The sequence below is a fragment of the Doryrhamphus excisus genome, chromosome 11, assembly GCF_030265055.1.
Source record: "Doryrhamphus excisus isolate RoL2022-K1 chromosome 11, RoL_Dexc_1.0, whole genome shotgun sequence".
Lineage (NCBI taxonomy): Eukaryota > Metazoa > Chordata > Actinopteri > Syngnathiformes > Syngnathidae > Doryrhamphus > Doryrhamphus excisus.
This window is the reverse complement of record NC_080476.1, coordinates 15444059-15464983: the sequence shown is the minus strand read 5'-3', so window position 1 is coordinate 15464983 and position 20925 is coordinate 15444059. Positions and strand designations below refer to the sequence as shown.

The window sequence follows — 20925 nt, the reverse complement described above, 5'->3', positions numbered from 1 at the left end:
CAAAACAGACTCTAACGAAAGCAAAACCTTTAATAGAAATTAATGTAAATCCAATTAATTAATTAAATTATAGACGATGATGGTAGTTTGACATGCAGGAAATGATAAGAAAATAATTACAAATGAATGAATGAAATAGCACAAAATAAACACATTACATTGCATGTATATGTTACATATATATATATATATATATATATATGTACAGTGATGCCTTGGTTTACATCAGGGTCCGACTCAAACCAAAACAGACTCTAACGAAAGCAAAACCTTTCATAGAAAATAATGTAAATCCAATGAATTAATTGAATTATAGACGATGATGGTAGTTTGACATGCAGGAAATGATAATAAAATAATTACAAATGACAGAAATTAATGTACAACTGAACATTTTACATCACTTTTACTGGGGGGAACAACACAAAACCATGAATTGAACCATGAATCAAACTTAAACTGTATTAATTTTAATTTTACATACTGTACCTTTTCAAAAAGCTGCTGTTTTATTTTTATAAATGCAGGCTGCAGTTTTATTGCACTCTGTTTGTTGCCCAGATAAGGGGCACATTATGCACGTTCCATTTTGGTGTTTTTTTTGAATCCTCAAAATAAAAATGACATCAAAAATCTGATTAATTTCATCAAAGCAATGAAACATAATTTAATAATATTGTAATGAAGTTAAACTTGAATGCGGTATGTACAACAGAGTAGTCACGTGGTGCGTCATTCGTACAGGATGCGCTGCAGGGAAAATAAACATTTAATCATGAAGGCTCATTTTGTATTTGTAGCCAACTTAGTAGTAGGCTAAAATAACTAATATAGATACATACAACATGTGTTGCCTTCATTATAAGTCTTATATAAGGCTTTGAATTTTTTTTTTGTTCTTTTAACATTTTGGGGTGACGATCCCTGCACTAAGCAGAAATGAGAGGGCGGGGCTTCAACAGAAAAAACAAACCGATCAGAAGCCAAAAGCCGAATCGTTCGCGAATGACCCAGCACTAGCATGACGTTCCATCATGGCGCCATCGTTGGACAGGCAAGGGTTCTGGGGGCGGCCCACTTCGACGCTAGACTGGTGCGAAGAGAACTATGTCGTCTCATTCTACATCGCCGAATTCTGTGAGTTCCATTTATAAACGTCCTGTGTCCAAATAAAACGCCAATGGAGATTTAACGTATTCGACTGTCATGGCATCACCCTGAACGAAGAAGCGCGACTCACCGTTAACATAATGTATTTTTTATGTTGTTGTTGTTTTAGTGAACGTTTTGGATATACGACATTAAACCGACGAAAAAGGAGACCAGTAGACCGTTTTGTTTGTTTGCTATTGTAGCCACTGTGTCTTATTGTTCTGCACCTTGCACCGTCAATAGCCCCATTCATTCATTGTTATCTTTACTAAGCCATAAATGAAGGGTGTCCAAACTTTTTCCACCTAGGGCTGCATTACCACAAAGTTAAATAATAAAATAATAACCCTAAAAAATATTTTGTAATAACTTTGTTATTAACAGTGTCAACATTCAAGCTTTTTTTCTCATTACGTGGTGCCTTAAGCTAAATTTTCACATTTTTTTTGTTTGTTTGTTTGATTATATTTCTATACTGTACCCCAACCCATTAAAAAAGGCTGTCCATGGCCCCCAGACCGCACTTTAGACACCACTTGGCTGACTATAGAACGAAAACATGTGTTCTGCTAAAATTGGTGCATTGGTTTGTAACTGTTAGACAACTGCTTGGTTACATTACTGGAGCATTGCATCGTGAGTATGCTGGAGCCTATCCCAGCTGACGTAAGCCACATATAGACAATCATTCACATTCATTAGTACTAAAAGAGAGCATCAGAAAAACCACCGTCATGTTTGCCAGTGCCGCAGCGATCAGGTTTCTGCAATACAATACTGTTCGTCGTGTTATAATAACCACAGTGTGATGTCCTTCAGCTCTCATAATCTCTGCTTTCTTCTCGCTGTAATTTGTTGTTTGCTTGCCCGTAACAGGGAACACGGTCAGCAACCTGATTATGATTCTCCCTCCCATTTGTGGGGCCATCCAGACGTTTCACGATGGCCTTGAGTTTCGGTACATCTGCTCTTTCCTCGGACTAGCAGGTCAGTTTTTTTCAAATCGCCTGGAATGACACATTTGTCGCTACGACCACAGTACAGTCATCATAACAATCCATTTTTTTTATTATCACCCAGCTGTAGGTGTTGGTTCATGGTGCTTCCACATGACACTTTTATATGAAATGCAGGTATGCTGAATAAATACTCTAACCAAGTCAACTGAAGTATGTACAGAATATTCAGTGTAAACACTAATCAATTTACCCAAAAAACACCTCATAGGTCCTTTATCATCTATAAAATAGCAACATTTTAATTACAAAACAGTACCCCCCATGCTTAGAATCTGAACGACTTCAAATAAAACTGAAAATATGCCACAAAGTCACAGAAATTGCAGTAATACAAGAGTGTGCAAGTATTTAGCCGACTCGTGGGCCGTATTGAGTTAACAAAATTGAAATGCAGGTATGCTGAATGAATACTTTAACCAAGTCAACTGAAGTATGTACAGAATATTCAGTGTAAACACTAATCAATTTACCAAAAAACACCTAATTGGTCCTTTATCATCTATAAAATTGCAACATTTTAATTACAAAACAGTACCCCCCTAGGCTTCGAATCTGAACGACTTCAAATAAAACTGAAAATATGCCACAAAGTCACAGAAATTGCAGTAATACAAGAGTGTGCAAGTATTTAGCCGACTCGTGGGCCGTATTGAGTTAACAAAATTGAAATGAAGGTATGCTGAATGAATACTTTAACCAAGTCAACTGAAGTATGTACAGAATATTCAGTGTAAACACTAATCAATTGACCAAAAAACACCTCATTGATCCTTTATCATCTATAAAATAGCAAACTTTTAATTACAAAACAGTACCCCCCTAGGCTTAGAATCTGAACGACTTCAAATAAAACTGAAAATATGCCACAAAGTCACAGAAATTGCAGTAATACAAGAGTGGGCAAATATTTAGTCGACTCGTGGGCCGTATTGAGTTAACAAAATTGAAATGCAGGTATGCTGAATGAATACTTTAACCAAGTCAACTGAAGTATGTACAGAATATTCAGTGTAAACACGAATCAATTTACCAAAAAACAACTCATTGGTCCTTTATCGTCCATAAAATCGCAACATTTTAATAACAAAACAGTACCCCCCATGCTTAGAATCTGAACGACTTCAAATAAAACTGAAAATATGCCACAAAGTCACAAAAATTGCAGTATTATAAGTGTGAGCAAATATTTAGTCAACTCTTGGGCCGTATTGAGTGAACAAAATTGTCCCCGAGTATGTACAGAATATTCTGTGTAAACACGAATCAATTTACCAAAAAAACACCTCATTGGTCCTTTATCGTCTATAAAATTTTTATTACAAAACAGTACCCCCCAAATAAAACTGAAAATATGCCACAAAGTCACAGATACAGATATAATCACAAATATTTAGTCGGCTCGTGGGCTGTATTGAGTTAATAAAATTATCCCCAGGGGCCAGAACATACTATTATATATATATACTATATTATATATATATACTTTACTAATATACTATTTAACACACACACACACACTATTTTATGCTTGGAATTTTCCTTGAAGTATTTGTCTAATTTTCTTTGTAAAAGTGTTTTTTCATGAGCACTTTAAACATCAGACCACATCAAACTATTTTACAATTTTGTTGTTTTTCTACGAAATAAAACATCCGACTTGCAAGTTACCAGTTGTTGAAAAATACTTAGAAAGCAACTGGCGGGCCGGATTCAAACGGCAAACGCATGTGGCCCCCCGGGGCTGTAGTTTGCATACCCTTGCAGTCATAGAAAAGGGTAAAAAATTTTAAATGCCTGTGGGTAAATTTTTGTTGATATGTTGTTATTCTTTCTCTGCATGGTCATTTGCAGCTCCTGGATGAGCTGCCTATGATTTATAGCACGTGTGTCTTTGTCTACTGCCTGTAAGTGAATATCAATATTAATATCAATATCCCAGATGCTATGCAATTTTGAATACTTTGGAATATGTATTCTGTTGAGGTGAACATTTGACAAAACATGTCTTCCCCCCAATCAGATACGAGTGCTTCAAACAAGACAACAGTGTCAGTTTGGTTCCTGTAGCATTGTTATTCATCTTCAGCGTCACCGTCACCGTGGTGGGTATTGACAACTGCTTTGTTGCTCATCATGTGACGGTTCTCTTGATGACATTGTTCTTATTTGTGCAGGTCTACTTGATGTGGAAGGAACCAGTGTTTCACCAGGTACTTGTGTGTGTGCGCTCATTGTTTTCCTTTTAGGGCTCTGTGTCTATACCCTTTTTATTTGACTTGGGTAAACACAACGCATGTAACGCCCAGCCAGCGTCCTGTTTGCTAAAGCTGAGTTAGCATTTCCATTATACTTGAATTTGACATTCACGGGTCTAAAAAGAAACTATATATAGTCATGTTTTGCCTGGCTGTTATTCCCAATGTTTTGGTTACTGTGACTGTAACTGTAACAAATCTGTCCAGCAATGTAGTTATACACCGTGTATCAAAACAGCCATACTGCAACACCGCAAATTAATTCACAAACAAATTACAATCATAACGTGTGTATAACGAGATTTTTGCATAATCTCCTGCATGTAAATCTATCGTTATTGTCTATAATTTAATTAACTGGATTTACATTATATTCTATTGGAAAGTTTGCCTTGGTTAGAGTCCATTTTGGTTAGTCCAATTAGGCATCACGGTACATATATATAACATATATACATGTGATGTATTGTGTTTATTTTGGGTGATTTCATTCATTCGCGGTTTTGTGTTCCTTTTCCCCAACAAAACTAGGTAAAAAACGATGTTAAATTCTCAGTTGTCCATTAATTTTTCATTTGTAATGATTTTTGCATAATCTCCTGCATCTAAAACCATCATTATTGTCTATAATTTAATTAACTGGATTTACATTATATTCTATTGGAAAGTTTGCTTTGGTTAGAGTCCATTTTGGTTAGTCCATTTATTAGTAATATATATATATATATATACTTAGTAACATTTAGTAATATATCTGATGTAAATCAAGGCATCACTGTACATATATATATAACATATATACATGCAATATAATGTGTTTATTTTGTGTTATTTCATTCATTCGTGGTTTTGTGTTCATTTTCCCCAACAAAACTAGGTAAAAAACGATGTTGAATTGTCAGTTATTAATTAATTAATTTTTCATTTGTAATGATTTTTGCATAATCTCCTGCATGTAAAACTATCATTATTGTCTATAATTTAATTAACTGGATTTACATTATATTCTATTGGAAAGTTTGCTTTGGTTAGAGTCAATTTTGGTTAGTCCATTTATTAGTAATACGTATATATAGTAATATAATATATATATTATATTATATTATTTTATTATTATTATATTATATTATAATATAATATATATATATTTTTTTTTTTACGTTGTTGCTTATTGTGGTTGCAGCAGCATTATGTGTTTATTTTTTTGTTTATTTTGTTAATTCATAGTTTTGTGTTTTTCCCCCCAGTAAAAGTGATGTAAAATGTTCAGTTGTCCATTAATTTTTCTCATTTGTAATTATTTTATCATCATTTCCTGCATGTCAAACTACCATCATAATTTAATTAATTAGTGAGTTCAAGTTCATTGGATTTACATTATTTTCTATTGGAAGGTTTGCTTTCGTTAGAGTCTGTTTTGGTTTGAGTCGGACCCTGATGTAAACCAAGGCATCACTGTATAATATATATAACATATATACATGCAATGTAATGTGTTTATTTTGTGTTATTTCATTCGAAACTATGTTAAAACGATGTTAAATTCTCAGTTGTTCATTAATTTTTCATTTGTAATAATTTTTGCATAATCTGCATGTAAAACTATCATTATTGTTTATAATTTAATTAACTGGATTTACATTATATTCTATTGCAAAGTTTGCTTTGGTTAGAGTCCATTTTGGTTTGAGTCCATGATGCTTATTTGGCTAGCTGGTTCTGTGCAGACCGATTGGAGGCAGCAAATTGAAACACAAGTCAACTAGCGTCAACTAGCATGATATTTTTAATTTCTTTATTATGACAATTTTTTCCAACTAGTGTCCTCATGTCTAATTGCACATTACTTACAGACAGAGTTGGAGTTAGAAGCATATTAGGAAGTACTCCATGACAAAAAAAAGTGTACAGTATGTTTTTTATCATTCAATTTGCGCACCTAACTGTGTCACAAGCTCAACACAATGAATTATTGCAGCCACTAGGTGTCACCAAAAACAACCACCACTCCAATTGAACCTTTAGGCAACACATGTTAAATTGTATGAAAGTATGAAAATAAAGCGTTACTTATAGAACGGGAAATACTGTAATTAAAAAAAAAATGTCTTCTTGTATTTTGCAGGTGATGTATGGTGCTTTAGTAGCTTGTCTGGTGCTGCGCTCTGTTTTTATTGTTACATGGTGAGTTCACTAACACAAACAATTCCGTTGCTAATGAGTGTTTGAGAAAAATAACGCCAGTTTTTTTTGTAGGGTATACCCGTGGTTGCGGCCTTTGTGCTACACCTCCCTGGGCGTATTCCTGTTTGGGTTTCTTCTCTGGAACATTGACAATATTTTTTGCGACTCATTAAGGTAATTTGTAAAAATATCTTATATTGATAACTGGTATTATTTGATTGCCCTTACATGTGTCATTGTAGAACCAGTAGACAAACACTGCCCTCTGGTGTCGGGGTCCTAACACAGTTCCACGCCTGGTGGCACATCTTCACGGGCTTGGGCTCCTACCTGCATATACTTCTCAGGTAATGACACACTACATGTTCATAAAACACATGAAAAAACAAACACAATGTTGTTTTTTTTTACACTTTTAGTTTGCAAATCAGATCCACTTACCTCAAGTACAGACCAAAAGTAAAGGTATGTTCTTTATTTTTTTTTTTCACTTTTTCGATAATTAGTCTAGAAATTTAAAAAAAAAATGCCTTTTTATTTAGTTTTTATGTGGCATTTGGCCCACTCTGCACATCGAGCCGCAAAGGACAAGCTGAAATGAAGTACGGTGACCCATCATCAGCTTGAGAACCAGCCAATGTCCCTTTTTTACCTCTAGGGGGCAGTGTGTAGCCCACAGAACCACATGCTGTGGATGTTATAGCACTGATACCACTTTTATTGCAAATATAATTATATATATCATTTCATAGGCTACGTTCACATGTTTTGTTTAATTTTTTTTTGCTGGCATTTGATTTTTTTTTCATGTCATCGTTAACAATATTTTTTCCAAATACCATTTAGGCCTCGTTTGTATGTATGTCGATATAAACCCGATATTTTTCAGATTTTTTGCAGTCTGAACGGTCAGGTAGCGTTCTTAGGTGAGTTTTACCATGAAAGACTGGGATAGTAGAAAAAAAAAATACTTCGTAAGAGACGTCACAGTCCTATACTTGTAGTTGCACATTACTTACAGACATAGTGTACACGGCAGAAGTGTATTATAAAGTACTCCATAACAAAACGAGTACAGTATGCTCATGTATCATCTCCTACCTATCATGTCATTCTTGTTGCACATTACTTACAGACATAGTATTCAAGGCAGAAGGGTATTAGAAAAGTACTCCATAAAAAAAAACGTTAAACGCGTAAAAAAATGGTGTGAACGTAGCCTTACTTTATATTAGCTGTGTAAAATATTAATTTCTTCATTTACTTCTTCATTTAAGTGAAGTTCTTAATTCAGTAATCCGGCCAATTATTAGGGGTGTCCCGAAAACAACTTTTTCTGTTCTGATCCGATTCCGATAGCCGATATCAGCACAACTCATTCATGCTTTTATGACTTATTTAGTAGCGTAACGTTTCGGTTTAGTGGTATTACTCCAACCGTAAATAACAGTTGGTCAGTACGATAAGAACTGACTCATGTCTAGTGTCTAGTTTTATCAACAATAGGCGAGACTTGACCTCGATATTACTCACCACCGACCGTGGGTGGCCCTTTCCTGTTCTTGTGAGTTTTTCTCACGCTTTGCAAATGTGTCAAAACAAGTGGCGGACATATCAGGAAGTGGCGGTGTTGGGAAATCGGTGCTGAAACAGGTGATGACTTTGGTCTTTTTCACTTCCCTGTTCCATTGTCTTTGTTTATTCATTTATTTTCTACCGCTTTGATACAGTTTATAAGTAATATGATTCAATTTGATTCTACGGTTAATGTTTGTTGATGTAGTTCAAGCAAACAAGTTCACCGAGCTCCCGATCTCATTTCAAATCATTCATTCCTTCATTCATTTTCTACTGCTTATCCTCACGAGGGTCGCAGATGGGTGCTAGAGCCTATCCCAGCTGTCTTTTTGGCATGAGAGGCGGGGTACACCTTGGACTGGTGGCCAGCCAACCACAGGGCACATATAGACAAACAACCATTCACACTCACATTCATACCTACGGACAATTTGGAGTCAAAAATTGTCAAAGAGGTCAACAGTCTTGACACACTATGTCATCTTTCAAAGACCACATTACTAACGGCACTAAATTCATCACACAGCAACTTGACACTCAAATGATTCATTCATACATTCATTCATTTTTGTACCGCTTATCCTCACGAGGGTCACAGGGGGTGCTGGAGCCTATCCCAGCTGTCTTTTTGGCATGAGAGGCGGGGTACACCCTGGACTGGTGGCCAGCCAGCCAATCACAGGGCACATATAGACAAACAACCATTCACACTCACATTCATACCTATGGACAATTTGGAGTCAAAAAAATTGGAGTCAAAAATGGTCAAAGAGGTCAACAGTCTTGACACACTGTATCATCTTTCAAAGAACACATTACTAACAGCGCTAAATTCATCACACAGCAACTTAACACTCAAATGATTCATTCATACATTCATTCATTTTTGTACCGCTTATCCTTACGAGGGTCACAGGGGGTGCTGGAGCCTATCCCAGCTGTCATTTTGACGTGAGAGGCGGGGTACACCCTGGACTGGTGGCCAGCCAATCACAGGGCACATATAGACAAACAACCATTCACACTCACATTCATACCTTTGGACAATTTGGAGTTGCTAATTAACCTAGCATGTTTTTGGAATGTGGGAGGAAACCGGAGTACCCGGAGAAAACCCACGCATGCACGGGGAGAACATGCAAACTCCACACAGAGAAGGGCGAGGGTGGGATTGAACTCGGGTCTCCTAGCTGTGAGCTCTGCGCGCTAACCACTCGTCCGCCGTGCAGCCCTCCCATTGTCTTTAAAAAAAAATGTCAACAAAAAAAAGACCTCACGCCTACTCCTCGCCAAAAAATATTTCTGAATATTTTCGAACTGGGACACCCCTAATAAATATCCAATGTCTCAATCATTTCCTGAAGAAGAATTAAGATAATAGCTGATGTATTGTTTTACACTTTCAACCGTGTCCTGTCATTTCAATCTGGATGATAGAATCATCTTATTTGAATTTTTTTTTAATTGCCAAACTTGTCCAACCATCTCCTTTAAGAGACCAATTCCTGTACTTTTAGACCTAGTATGTTGTTTATACGTATGTGTTTACATACATTGATGCATCGCAAATACATCGCAAATCGCATCCCGACCAGGCCTGTCACGATAATCCAAACAATCCAAAACTTGAATGGTAAAAGGTTAGCAAAGGTTAGCATGTTAGCAACCCGCCCAACTTGTATGCACCCCTGAAAAGCTACCATCGGAGGTGCGGTAAAGCCTTCGTCCCGACGGCCAACGTTGGGTTAGCAATGTAAAGCTAAACAAAATGGTGCACGCTCACAGATGGTGTCGCTCGCTACAATGCAAATGAATGCAACACGGTTATATTCCATACATTTTCATATTAATAAAATATGTATGGATAGTATAAATTAGCGACTAATTTGTTGCACAGCAAAATTTGTTATCGTGACAGGCCTCGTTGTTGCCAACTTAGCGATTTTATTTAGCGAATATTCCGACATCTTTAGATTCTATTCTTCAAAAAAAGCCACTGGCTACGAATATAGCAATGAGATTTATGTTTTTTTTTGCTAATATTTTATGCAAATTAGTCGGGGTGTCACAAGATATGGCAGATTTTAACATTGATTTCAAGAAAACAATGCAAATATCAAAATATTTATTGATGCTAAACGACGTTGTCAACATACTTTTTGAGACCAAAAAAGCCTTTGATGTTATGATAATATTTCATAATAACGCACATTCACTCTGTAAGGTTGTGCAAGTCGGCGTCTGTGACGTGTATTTTCTCACAGGCAATCCATGACGTCTGTGAAACGTTTGGAGCATTTCTTGAAATGCTGCCTTTTCGATAATATTTCATAATAATGCACATTCACTCTGTAAGGTTATGCAGTCGGCATCTGTGACGTGTATGTTCTCACAGGAAATCCATGTCGTCTGTGAAACGTTTGGAGCATTTCTTGAAATGCTGCCTTTTCGATAATATTTCATAATAATGCACATTCACTCTGTAAGGTTATGCAGTTGGCGTCTGTGACGTATATTTTCTCACAGGCAATCCATGACGTCTGTGAAACCTTTGGAGCATTTCTGGAAATGCTGCCTTTTCAACTGTTTAAAGAGCAGCATTTTTTTTTTTTTTGCGGCGTTACGTTTGTATTTACTTTGCAGTTCAAACGTCGCATTAAGAAATCTCGTTTATCTTGTGACACCCCTACAAATCAGACCACTACTTGAGTCATTTCTTTGCCTTGTTATGCATGCTACAACCATTAGGTGGCGTTCATTTCTACACTCGACATTGCCAAGCATGCCATGTGGCCTACAGTAGAACATCAACCTTCCTTTGTCCGCGTATAATTATTAGTTTTTATTTCACCGTCTACGTTGATGGAAAAGGGAACCCAGGCCTTCAGTGCTGCTGAATCTTATTGTGAACGTAATAACGCTCTTATTTTGAAAAGTCTCAACCCACTTTCATATGTTTGTGCCTGGAATCGTCGTTCAAGGTCGTGCCTTATTCAGAGGGTGTGCAGGTTAACCCGCGCTGCCTTCACATGAAAACGTCTTTTGTGTTGGACATTACAAGAAAAAAAACAAAACAAAACACTATTTGTGTTTATACTGTATGTCATACTACTGATCACATGTGATAGTGACATCATATGTCTGAAAAACTACATTTCCAACTTTATTCCAGTATTTCATGTTTGTGTGTGTGAACTAATAAATACAGTAATTGTCACCTATTGGTCTATGTTAACATGTTTTTCAAGCTATTGGGGTTAATTTTTCTTTAGAAGGTCCCTAAACGCGACATGTTTTTGGTCATGTCACCCCCCCCCCCCCCCACCCCGCCCCCCTCCAATTTTAAATGCTACAGAAACAGATAGTACAAACTGAAATCAGGTAACAAAATGGAGCGCATACAAGCGTATTGTATGTTGAGTACTATAAATGTGTACATGTTGGCAGCACTGTATTAAAATGAAAACCTCTCTCCGCTATTTGAGAAGCACTAGGGGGGTGGGGGGGGGGAATAATCCCCAATAATAATAATTCTACTTCATAAAATTGCAGATTTCGGTTGCATTTTATTGTCATATCCAAGTAAATAAAGTATACTCAATTTTGGCCAGGGTGAGACCATTACTCACGGGGGGGGTGATAATCCCCAAGAATGATTATTTATACTTCAGAAAACTGCAGATTGCGGTTACACTTTATTGTCATATCCAAATAAAGTAATAATAAATAAACAATACTCAATTTTGGCCAGGGTGAGACCATTACTCACATGAGGGGGCGGGGGGTGATAATCCCAGGTAGGATTATTTATACTTCATAAAATGTCAGATTGCGGTTGCACTTTATTGTCATATCCAAGTATATAAAGTAATAATAAATAAACAATACTCAATTTTGGCCAGGGTGAGACCATTACTCACACGGGGATTATTATTTTTTATTATTATTTTTATTTAATTATAATGATAATCCCCAATGAGAATTATTTCTACTTTATAAAATTGCAGATTGCAGTTGCACTTTATTGTTATATCCAAATAAATAAAGTAATAAATAAAGTAATAAACGATCGGGCTTCACCCCCTCGTGACAGCCACTTTAGTTTCCTCCTTTGCCTCTGTTCCGGTTTCCATGCTCTTATTTTTGTAACTACTTCCTTTCTTGTTCCTTTCCGTTTTCTCTCCCGTTTTCTGTCTCTAATTTCACACTCCCTATTTATTTCAGGTCTGTGCTCTTTCGTTTGTGGCTTCATTGTATTATTTGGTTTGTCTTTTACTTGGTAGTTGTTGTATCCTGCTGCCGCCATTAAATTCTACGTTTTATCTTATCGCAACACCGCCGTGACGAAACGTGACAATCAATAAACAATACTGAATTTTAGCCTGGGTGAGACCATTACTCACACGGGGTGGGGGGGGGGTGATACCTGCCAAAACTACAACAAAAATAATACATACAATGTTTCACAACATTTCTATTGATTATTATGGTGTGCAGTTGCTATTGACGACTATCCTTATTGTGTATATTGTGTATATTGTGTTGAGTCAATCTGACATTTGAATCTTTTGACGTCTGATGTGATTCATGCCGGAAGTTACCAGGAAGTTTAAGCACGGGGACAAAAGAGATGACGTCACAGATGTAAACTGTTTGATTCAAGTAGTGTTTGTACAAAATGATTCATGCATCACATCCAATGTGTGTTTACAGTCAATTATTTGCTATAAAGTCTGAAAAATATAGTCTGAAAATGACCCAAAAATGAATTTTGAGAGATTATTTTAAACGTTTAAATTATCTTTATGTGATTTTTTTGGGGGGTCGAATCTGACACTTAGTATCCATTTGAATTGTACACATCAATCCAATATTCTCCTTCTCCGGTTTGGAAGACGTGTGACGTATTCCACGTAGCGCGTCATAATTACATTTCGTGCCCAGCGGCGGTTTCAAACGTGTGTGTAATTGGACGTGTCACCGCAAACGTTGTCATTAATTGAAAGTTCATGTTAGTGCCGACAAAACTCTGTCAACTCCGTCATTCCATGTGTGCGGCTTACGTCAATCCGGTCACCTGAACCTGAGATGTGCTTAGACTCCCGGGTGACACGACTTGTGAGTGAAAATGGATCAGATGTGGTCGGGTTGTGATCCGAGGGACGTACGCTTCAATTACCAGACCTTACCTCGCTTCGGGGAGCAGGGTCCGATGGCCGCTCCTGACATGTTCAACATGCAGCAGCTGTACATGAACAGTGCCGCGGGATACTACAACCATGGACAGGTAAATACTTCACGTCGAAATACTACGGTGCAAGCTGTGAACGATGCTTTACAATGACACTTGAACGTAACACAATCAATGCAACATAATTGAACTGCAGCATAATAATGCAAGTATGGAGAGGTAAATACTTCACTATTGTAGTACAATCAATGCATCATAATTGTACTGCAAGTAATAATGCAAGTATGGACAGGTAAATACTTCACTACTGTAGTACAATCAATGCATCATAATTGTACTGCAGATAATAATGCAAGTATGGAGAGGTAAATACCTCACTTATGTAGTATAATCAATACATTGTACTGCAGCATAATACAGGTATGGAGGGGTAAATACTTCACTACTGTAGTACAAACAATGCATCATAATTGTACTGCAGCATGATACAAGCATGGAGAAGGAAATACTGCACGACTGTAGTACAAACAATACAACATAATTGTACTGCAGATAATAATGCAAGCATGGAGAGGTAAATACTTCACTACTGTAGTACAAACAATGCATCATAATTGTACTGCAGCATAATACAAGCATGGAGACATAAATACTTCACTAATGAAGTGCAATCAATCCATTGTACTGCAGCATAATACAAGTATGGAGAGATAAATACTTCACTAACGTAGTACAATCAATACATGATCATTGTACTGCAGCATAATACAAGCATTGAGCGATAAATACTTCACTAATGTAGGACAATCAATACATTGTACTGCAGCATAATACAAGCATGGAGAGGTAAATACTTCATTATTGTAGTACAATCAATGCATCATAATTGTACTGCAAGTAATAATGCAAGTATGGAGAGGTAAATACTTCACTACTGTAGTACAATCAATGCATCATAATTGTACTGCAGATAATAATGCAAGTATGGAGAGGTAAATACTTCACTACTGTAGTACAATCAATGCATCATAATTGTACTGCAGATAATAATGCAAGTATGGATAGATAAATACTTCACTAAAAGTGCAATCAATACATTGTACTGCAGCATAATACAAGCACAGAGAGGTAAATACTTCACTAATGTAGTATAATCAATACAACATAATTGTACTGCAGATAATAATGCAAGTATGGAGAGGTAAATACTTCACTACTGCAGTACAAACAATACAACATAATTGTACTGCAGCATAATACAAGCATGGAGACATAAATACTTCACTAATGAAGTGCAATCAATACATTGTACTACAGCATAATACAGGTATGGAGGGGTAAATACTTCACTACTGTAGTATAATCAATACAACATAATTGTATTGCAGCACAATACAAGTATGGCGGGGTAAATACTTCACTACTGTAGTACAATCAATGCATCATAATTGTACTGCAGATAATAATGCAAGTATGGAGAGGTAAATACTTCACTACTGTAGTACAATCAATACAACATAATCGTACTGCAGCACAAAACAAGTATGGCGGGGTAAATACTTCACTACTGGAGTACAAACAATGCATCATAATTGTACTGCAGATAATAATGTAAGTATGAACAGGCAAATACTTCACTACTGTAGTACAAACTATGCATCATAATTGTACTGCAGCATAATACAAGCATGGAGACATAAATACTTCACTAATGACGTGCAATCAATACATTGTACTGCAGCACAATACAAGCATGGAGAGGTAAATACTTCACTACTATAGTACAATCAATACAACATAATTGTACTGCAGCATAATGCAAGTATGGAGGGGTAAATACCTCACTACTGTAGTACAATTATAATTGTACTGCAGATAATAATGCAATTATGGATAGGTAAATACTTCAGTAGTATAGTACAATCAATACAACATACTTGTACTGCAGCATAATACAAACATGGAGAAGTAAATACTTCACTAATCACATAATAAACGCATGGACAGGTAATACTTCACAATTATACTTTAACACAATTATACTACTTCAACACATTACAATAAATACATGATAATGATACTTGCTTATAGTACAACAGTGGACAGGTAAAAACCAAGTTACTTGAAGTAAAAATGAATGCATTGTAACAATGAGATGTACTTGTACGTGTTGGCTAAAACATGCAAGGATACGACAGTACCTGGATGTTGGGGTAGTACTGTTTTGCACCTCTGGAACATACCTGTACCTGTACTTTTGTGACTTTTTTTTTTACTCAACCATGACCGAATAGTATATTAATACTATTAATATATTATATATATACATAATATATTAATTATATTAATAGTATATTACTCCTACTGATTGTTCTACTGTGTATATAAAATTAAAATTAAAATTAAAATTAAAATTAAAATTAAAATTAAAATTAAAATTAAAATTAAAATTAAAATTAAAATTAAAATTAAAATTAAAATTAAAATTAAAATTAAAATTAAAATTAAAAAATTGAAAAATTGAAAAATTAAAATTAAAATTGAAAAATTAAAATTAAAATTGAAAAATTAAAATTAAAAAAATGAATATTTTAAAAAATCAAAAAATTAAAAAACAAAAAAAACAATTCCAGAGACTATTATGATATCTGTATGTTAAACATATTAAAGGCTTACACAATGAAACCCAATACTATTGTATTCATGTATTCACCAATACTGTGTAGCCCAAATACTTTTTGCCTCCACGTTGCAATGATGAAATATGCTAACATGTTTGTTCTCCCCCACAGCAGGTACCGTATTGGTGGCCTGTCCAAAACTTTGTTCCGCCAGCGTCAGTCAGTTTTGCAGCGGCTCCCCCACAAATGGTAATATCTTGCTTGATCCCGTTTGCGAATTTAACGTTCCAAAATGAACACTTAGATGTCCAGTTTCACTCCAATACTCCAATCTAGTACATAACTAGCACATAAACCATGAAACGCACCACGAGGACGGCGTGTATAAGGAAAGACACAAGTGTAACAAGTGTTATTGAAATCCATATTTATTCTGTTTTTCAGATTGGGGGCACAACAATGATGATGCCTGGGACCCCGAGTATGGCTCCGAGTGTGTTCATGTACGTGACCCACATCTCATTTGACATCCTGTTGCACCTCCACATCGATATACAGTGGTCCCTCTCTACATCACGGTTTCACATATCACCCCCTCACTTATCACTGTTTTACAAAAATGAATGATTGCTGTTTCATGGCTGAATATGGACAGTTTTTAGTAAAAACAAATATTGAAAAACAAGTTATATGTGGTATTCTGGCCACCAGGTGTCAGTAATGACAAAACATTACTATATATATATAAATATATAAATATATATAATATTTATAGCATGTTGTAGCTGACTCTCGTGTCTCTGCAGTGATCCCTTAGCCTGCAGACTAGCGGTATGTCGGTCATGAACGAACGGGTCAAAAGAACTAGTTCTTTTTTGTGAACGGAATGAACGAGGTCACCGCCCCGAAAATACCCGTTCAGTCTGTTCAGTTGCAAATGCTTTTTTTTTTGATTGGCTGGAGAGTCAGTTCACGTTCCTTTTGCAGGTCTTATCCTATCGTTGCAACTCGCTCTGTGGGTGGGTGGGGTTAGCTGACTAAAAGACCAAGACCGAGTGATTGACCGACATTGTCGGTGACCTCGTTCATTCCGTTCACAAAAAAGAACTAGTTCTTTTGACCTGTTCTTTCATGACCGACACACCGCTAGCCATCACGTGTCGTTGCGCTGTAGAGTCAGAACAAATGTGAACATGAGTGAAACGGACTGACTCGACACGGCTGACCGGGTCTATGCACAAGGGGGAGATAACAGGCTAACGACCAATTGACCGAAATGAACGGATCTTTTTACTGAATGAACCGCAATGATCCGGTTCACTGAAATGAAATTTGTGGTGTAAACAAAGAATATAGGGGTGTTATTTCATGTCTATGGCTCTAATAATAATAATAATAAATAAATAAGTAAATAAATAAGTAAGTAAATAAATAAATAAATGAATAAATAATAAAATAATTAAATGATAAAATGATAAATGATAGATGATAAATGATAAATGATAAATGATAAATGATAAATAAATAATAAAATAATAAAATAATAAAATAATAAAATAATAAAATAATAAAATAATAAAATAATAAAACAATAAAACAATAAAACAATAAAACAATAAAATAATAAAATAATAAAATAATAAAATAACAAAATAATAAATAATAAATAAATGAATAAATGAATAAATGAATAAATGAATAAATGAATAAATGAATAAATAAATAAATGAATGAATGAATGAATGAATGAATGAATAATAATAATAACAAATAAATAATAATAATACATCATAATAAATAAATACATAATAATAAACAATAAATATATATTATAAGTAAGTCAATAAATAAATAAAAAATAAATACATAAGTAAATAAATAATAATAAATAAATAATAATTATAATAATTATAAATAATAAAATAATTAAATGATAAAATGATAAATGATAAATGATAAATGATAAATGATAAACAAATAATAAAATAATAAATAATAAATAAATAAATGCATTAATTAATTAATTAATTAATAATACATAATAATAAATAAATACATGATAATAAATAATAAATATATATTATAATAATGAATAAATAATACATAATAATACAAATATATTTTTTTAAAAGCCATAAAAATAATCCCTTCCATAGTGAATCCTACTTCATGGAAAATTCCCGACTGAGGACTGTACAACCAACGTTCTCTTCATCATTCACAGGAGAGAGGCTGAGGATGAGGTGGAGCAGCAATACATAAAGAAGCCGCCAAACGCCTTCATGGTTTTTGCAAGGAAGCATCGCAAAGCGCTCATGGGAAAACTCGATAAGAAAGACAGCGCGTCTGTGAATGTGATCCTGGGGGAAATGGTACGTGGAAAAAGCATACATTGCATTATGACCGTTTGTCGACCATATTTAACTGTTCATTTGGTGTTACTGTTTGTCTTCATGCGTCCACAGTGGAACTCTCTGCCGCAGCAAGACCAAGCCAAATACTACGAGGAAGCCGACGTGGAGAGGCGGCGACATGCACAGTTGTATCCCAACTGGTCAATGTGTGACAACTATGTGTGTCTCAGTAGTAACATTTCTACACTTCATCCGTAGCTTCCTCATATGTCTTTAATGTTCGCCTTTATTCTGTCTTTTCCTGTAGGGAAAGAAGAGGAAGCGGATGAGAGGGAATGCTGCCACCTCAGTTTCAGGTAGTTGTTTACACGTCACGCACAATACAGTACCTTCTCGCATAGAAATGTATGGTTGTTGTTTTTTTATATAATTTTTTATAATTTTTTTATTTTTTATTGATTTTTTTTACAAAACAAAATCTGACAAATTTTATAATAGGGCAAAAGCAGGCTAATAAGCAAGCTAATAAGCAGGCTAATACTAGCCTACTACTACTACTAGTAGTAGTAATAATCAGAAGAATAATAATGATGATAGTAATAATAATAGGCTAATAATATAATAATGATTATTATATCATTGATGACTGATACTTGTGTACATTTAATGGTGGCCTAAAACAATTGAGTATCTCTACTAAATCTGTCCAAAAGTGGGAAAGTCATATCCTGGTTCTTTTTGTTATTTGTTTTTTGGATATTTTGATTTTTTTAAATTTTAAATTTTAAATTTTTAATTTTTAATTTTTAATTTTTAATTTTTAATTTTTAATTTTTAATTTTTAATTTTTAATTTTTAATTTTTAATTTTTAATTTTTAATTTTTAATTTTTAATTTTTAATTTTTAAGAAATTGTCTATTTTTAAGAATGTCTACATGAAGCAAAATACACATATAAGGCATTCAGAAGACTCATTCAAAGACACTGGTGATATGTAGTACTCCACACTGGTCACTAGGTGTCAGTAATGTAATGTCACTGTAGTGTTTGGTGTGACACACAAGCACCAGACTCTTATCTGACTGACTACTATTCTGACTTGTTGATGTCCAAAGATCTTGAAGCTCCTCAGCCCACAAGGATGTGCGTGGCTCCAGTCCAGACCGGCTTGATGGGCCCCGACCGATTCCCGCCCCAGTCCGACTCCCAGTCCGTCAGCAACCTTGCATGTTTACAACAACCCAAAACCAGCCTCTCGGCTTTTGTTCACAACTTCGCTCCTCCCGCCGCTCCGACTTCATCCGGGATTGAGTTTTCCCAGCTCCTGAGCGGCGCCAATTACTTGCCGCCACCTCACGACAAACTCCAACGGCCGCCGGCAGCGAGTTCGTCCGAGCCTCAGGGTTTGGAGGAAGAGCTCCACGTAATACTGGAGAGGTTTGAAGAGGAATCCTCGACCGCGCACACGGAAGAATCCGTCGCAGCTTTGAATTTGGAAGAAGAGCTTCAAAGTTTACTGGAACGTTTTCAGAACAAGCCGACGACTCCGCAGTTCGGCACAGACAGGCTTCACTGCGTTTTCGAGGGCTTAGGAATCACCGCCGCCGACACCGGACAATGTTGAGCGAAAAGGGTGGCAATGGCGGCGCTAGCCACTGAGCACAGGAAGTAACATCGGTGTAGTTTGAGTCCCTTATAGACTTTTATTTTATTTTTTAAATTAGCAGTGTTTACAACATGTTTTTGTTTTAATTCACTTGGACAATAATCAAGCACTTTATTGCACTTTATAATGAGATGACTTTATTTTGGGAATATCCGGACTTCGGAATTCCGAGCCTGTGCAGAGCAGCATATTTAATAATCTCACCCCCACCCTACAATTCATGCCTGCTGCATTAGACCCGCACCGCTAGGTTGGAATTACACTCCAGAATTCCAAAATATACACAATACCGGGTGTCAATAATATTGAGTCGTTCACTAAGTTATCACCTGGTTGTTGTGGAAGTGGTTTAAATCCAGGCTTTGACTACCTCCTGCAGATACACTTTCATGGCACGGTTCTTTTACTTTCAGCATCCGCTAACATCACGAGTCCACTAAAGCCGATCCAACCCGGACTCTCGGACCACTTTGGACAGGAAGAACCGTGTCATAACCGAGTAACTACATCACCACTATAGCATCATTGCACTCTTAACTACTTGAATGATCATAATGCTGCACAGACTGAACCTAAACTAAACTGTATATATACAACTGTAAATATGTACCCGACGCATGTGTATACATAGAATAGGTATAATATTTGTATATTTACTGTTTATCGTTGTACATAAAAGTAGATGACTTATACTCTAGGCTATAATACTTTATTTTTGCACTTCTGCCTGAGATGCCAGCTGTGTTTCATTGCTACGTATCTGCACATTGACAATAAAACTTTATCACTTCCTGCCTGTTTCTACAACTGGCAACGTCACATTTGATATTAATATTATTATTATTGTGTCCCTTCTCGGCCTTTTACACCATTTTATTCGACTGTCTTTTTCTACTCTCATACT

At 35.7% G+C, this 20925-nt stretch overlaps 1 protein-coding gene across 3 annotated transcripts; it reads left to right on the top strand.

Moving 5' to 3' along the window:
- Window positions 1–997: 997 nt before the first annotated feature.
- acer3 (alkaline ceramidase 3) lies at window positions 998–20925 on the top strand. 3 transcript variants are annotated; one of them, XM_058087829.1, is made up of 16 exons: window positions 998–1137; window positions 2029–2139; window positions 2233–2285; window positions 4023–4075; window positions 4192–4273; window positions 4346–4381; window positions 6552–6610; window positions 6683–6784; window positions 6853–6957; window positions 7030–7075; window positions 16172–16249; window positions 16445–16503; window positions 18225–18372; window positions 18466–18573; window positions 18662–18710; window positions 19471–20920. In XM_058087829.1, exons 1-16 carry the CDS (start codon window positions 1035–1037, stop codon window positions 19977–19979), a joined length of 1701 nt encoding a protein of 566 aa, XP_057943812.1. In that variant the 5' UTR covers window positions 998–1034; the 3' UTR covers window positions 19980–20920. The 3 variants fall into 3 exon arrangements, with proteins under 3 accessions (XP_057943812.1, XP_057943815.1, XP_057943814.1); XM_058087831.1 differs by lacking the exon at window positions 2233–2285 and having other exon boundaries at window positions 1110–1137; window positions 19471–20925; XM_058087832.1 differs by lacking the exons at window positions 16172–16249; window positions 16445–16503; window positions 18225–18372; ... (1 more) ...; window positions 18662–18710; window positions 19471–20920 and adding an exon at window positions 7153–11610.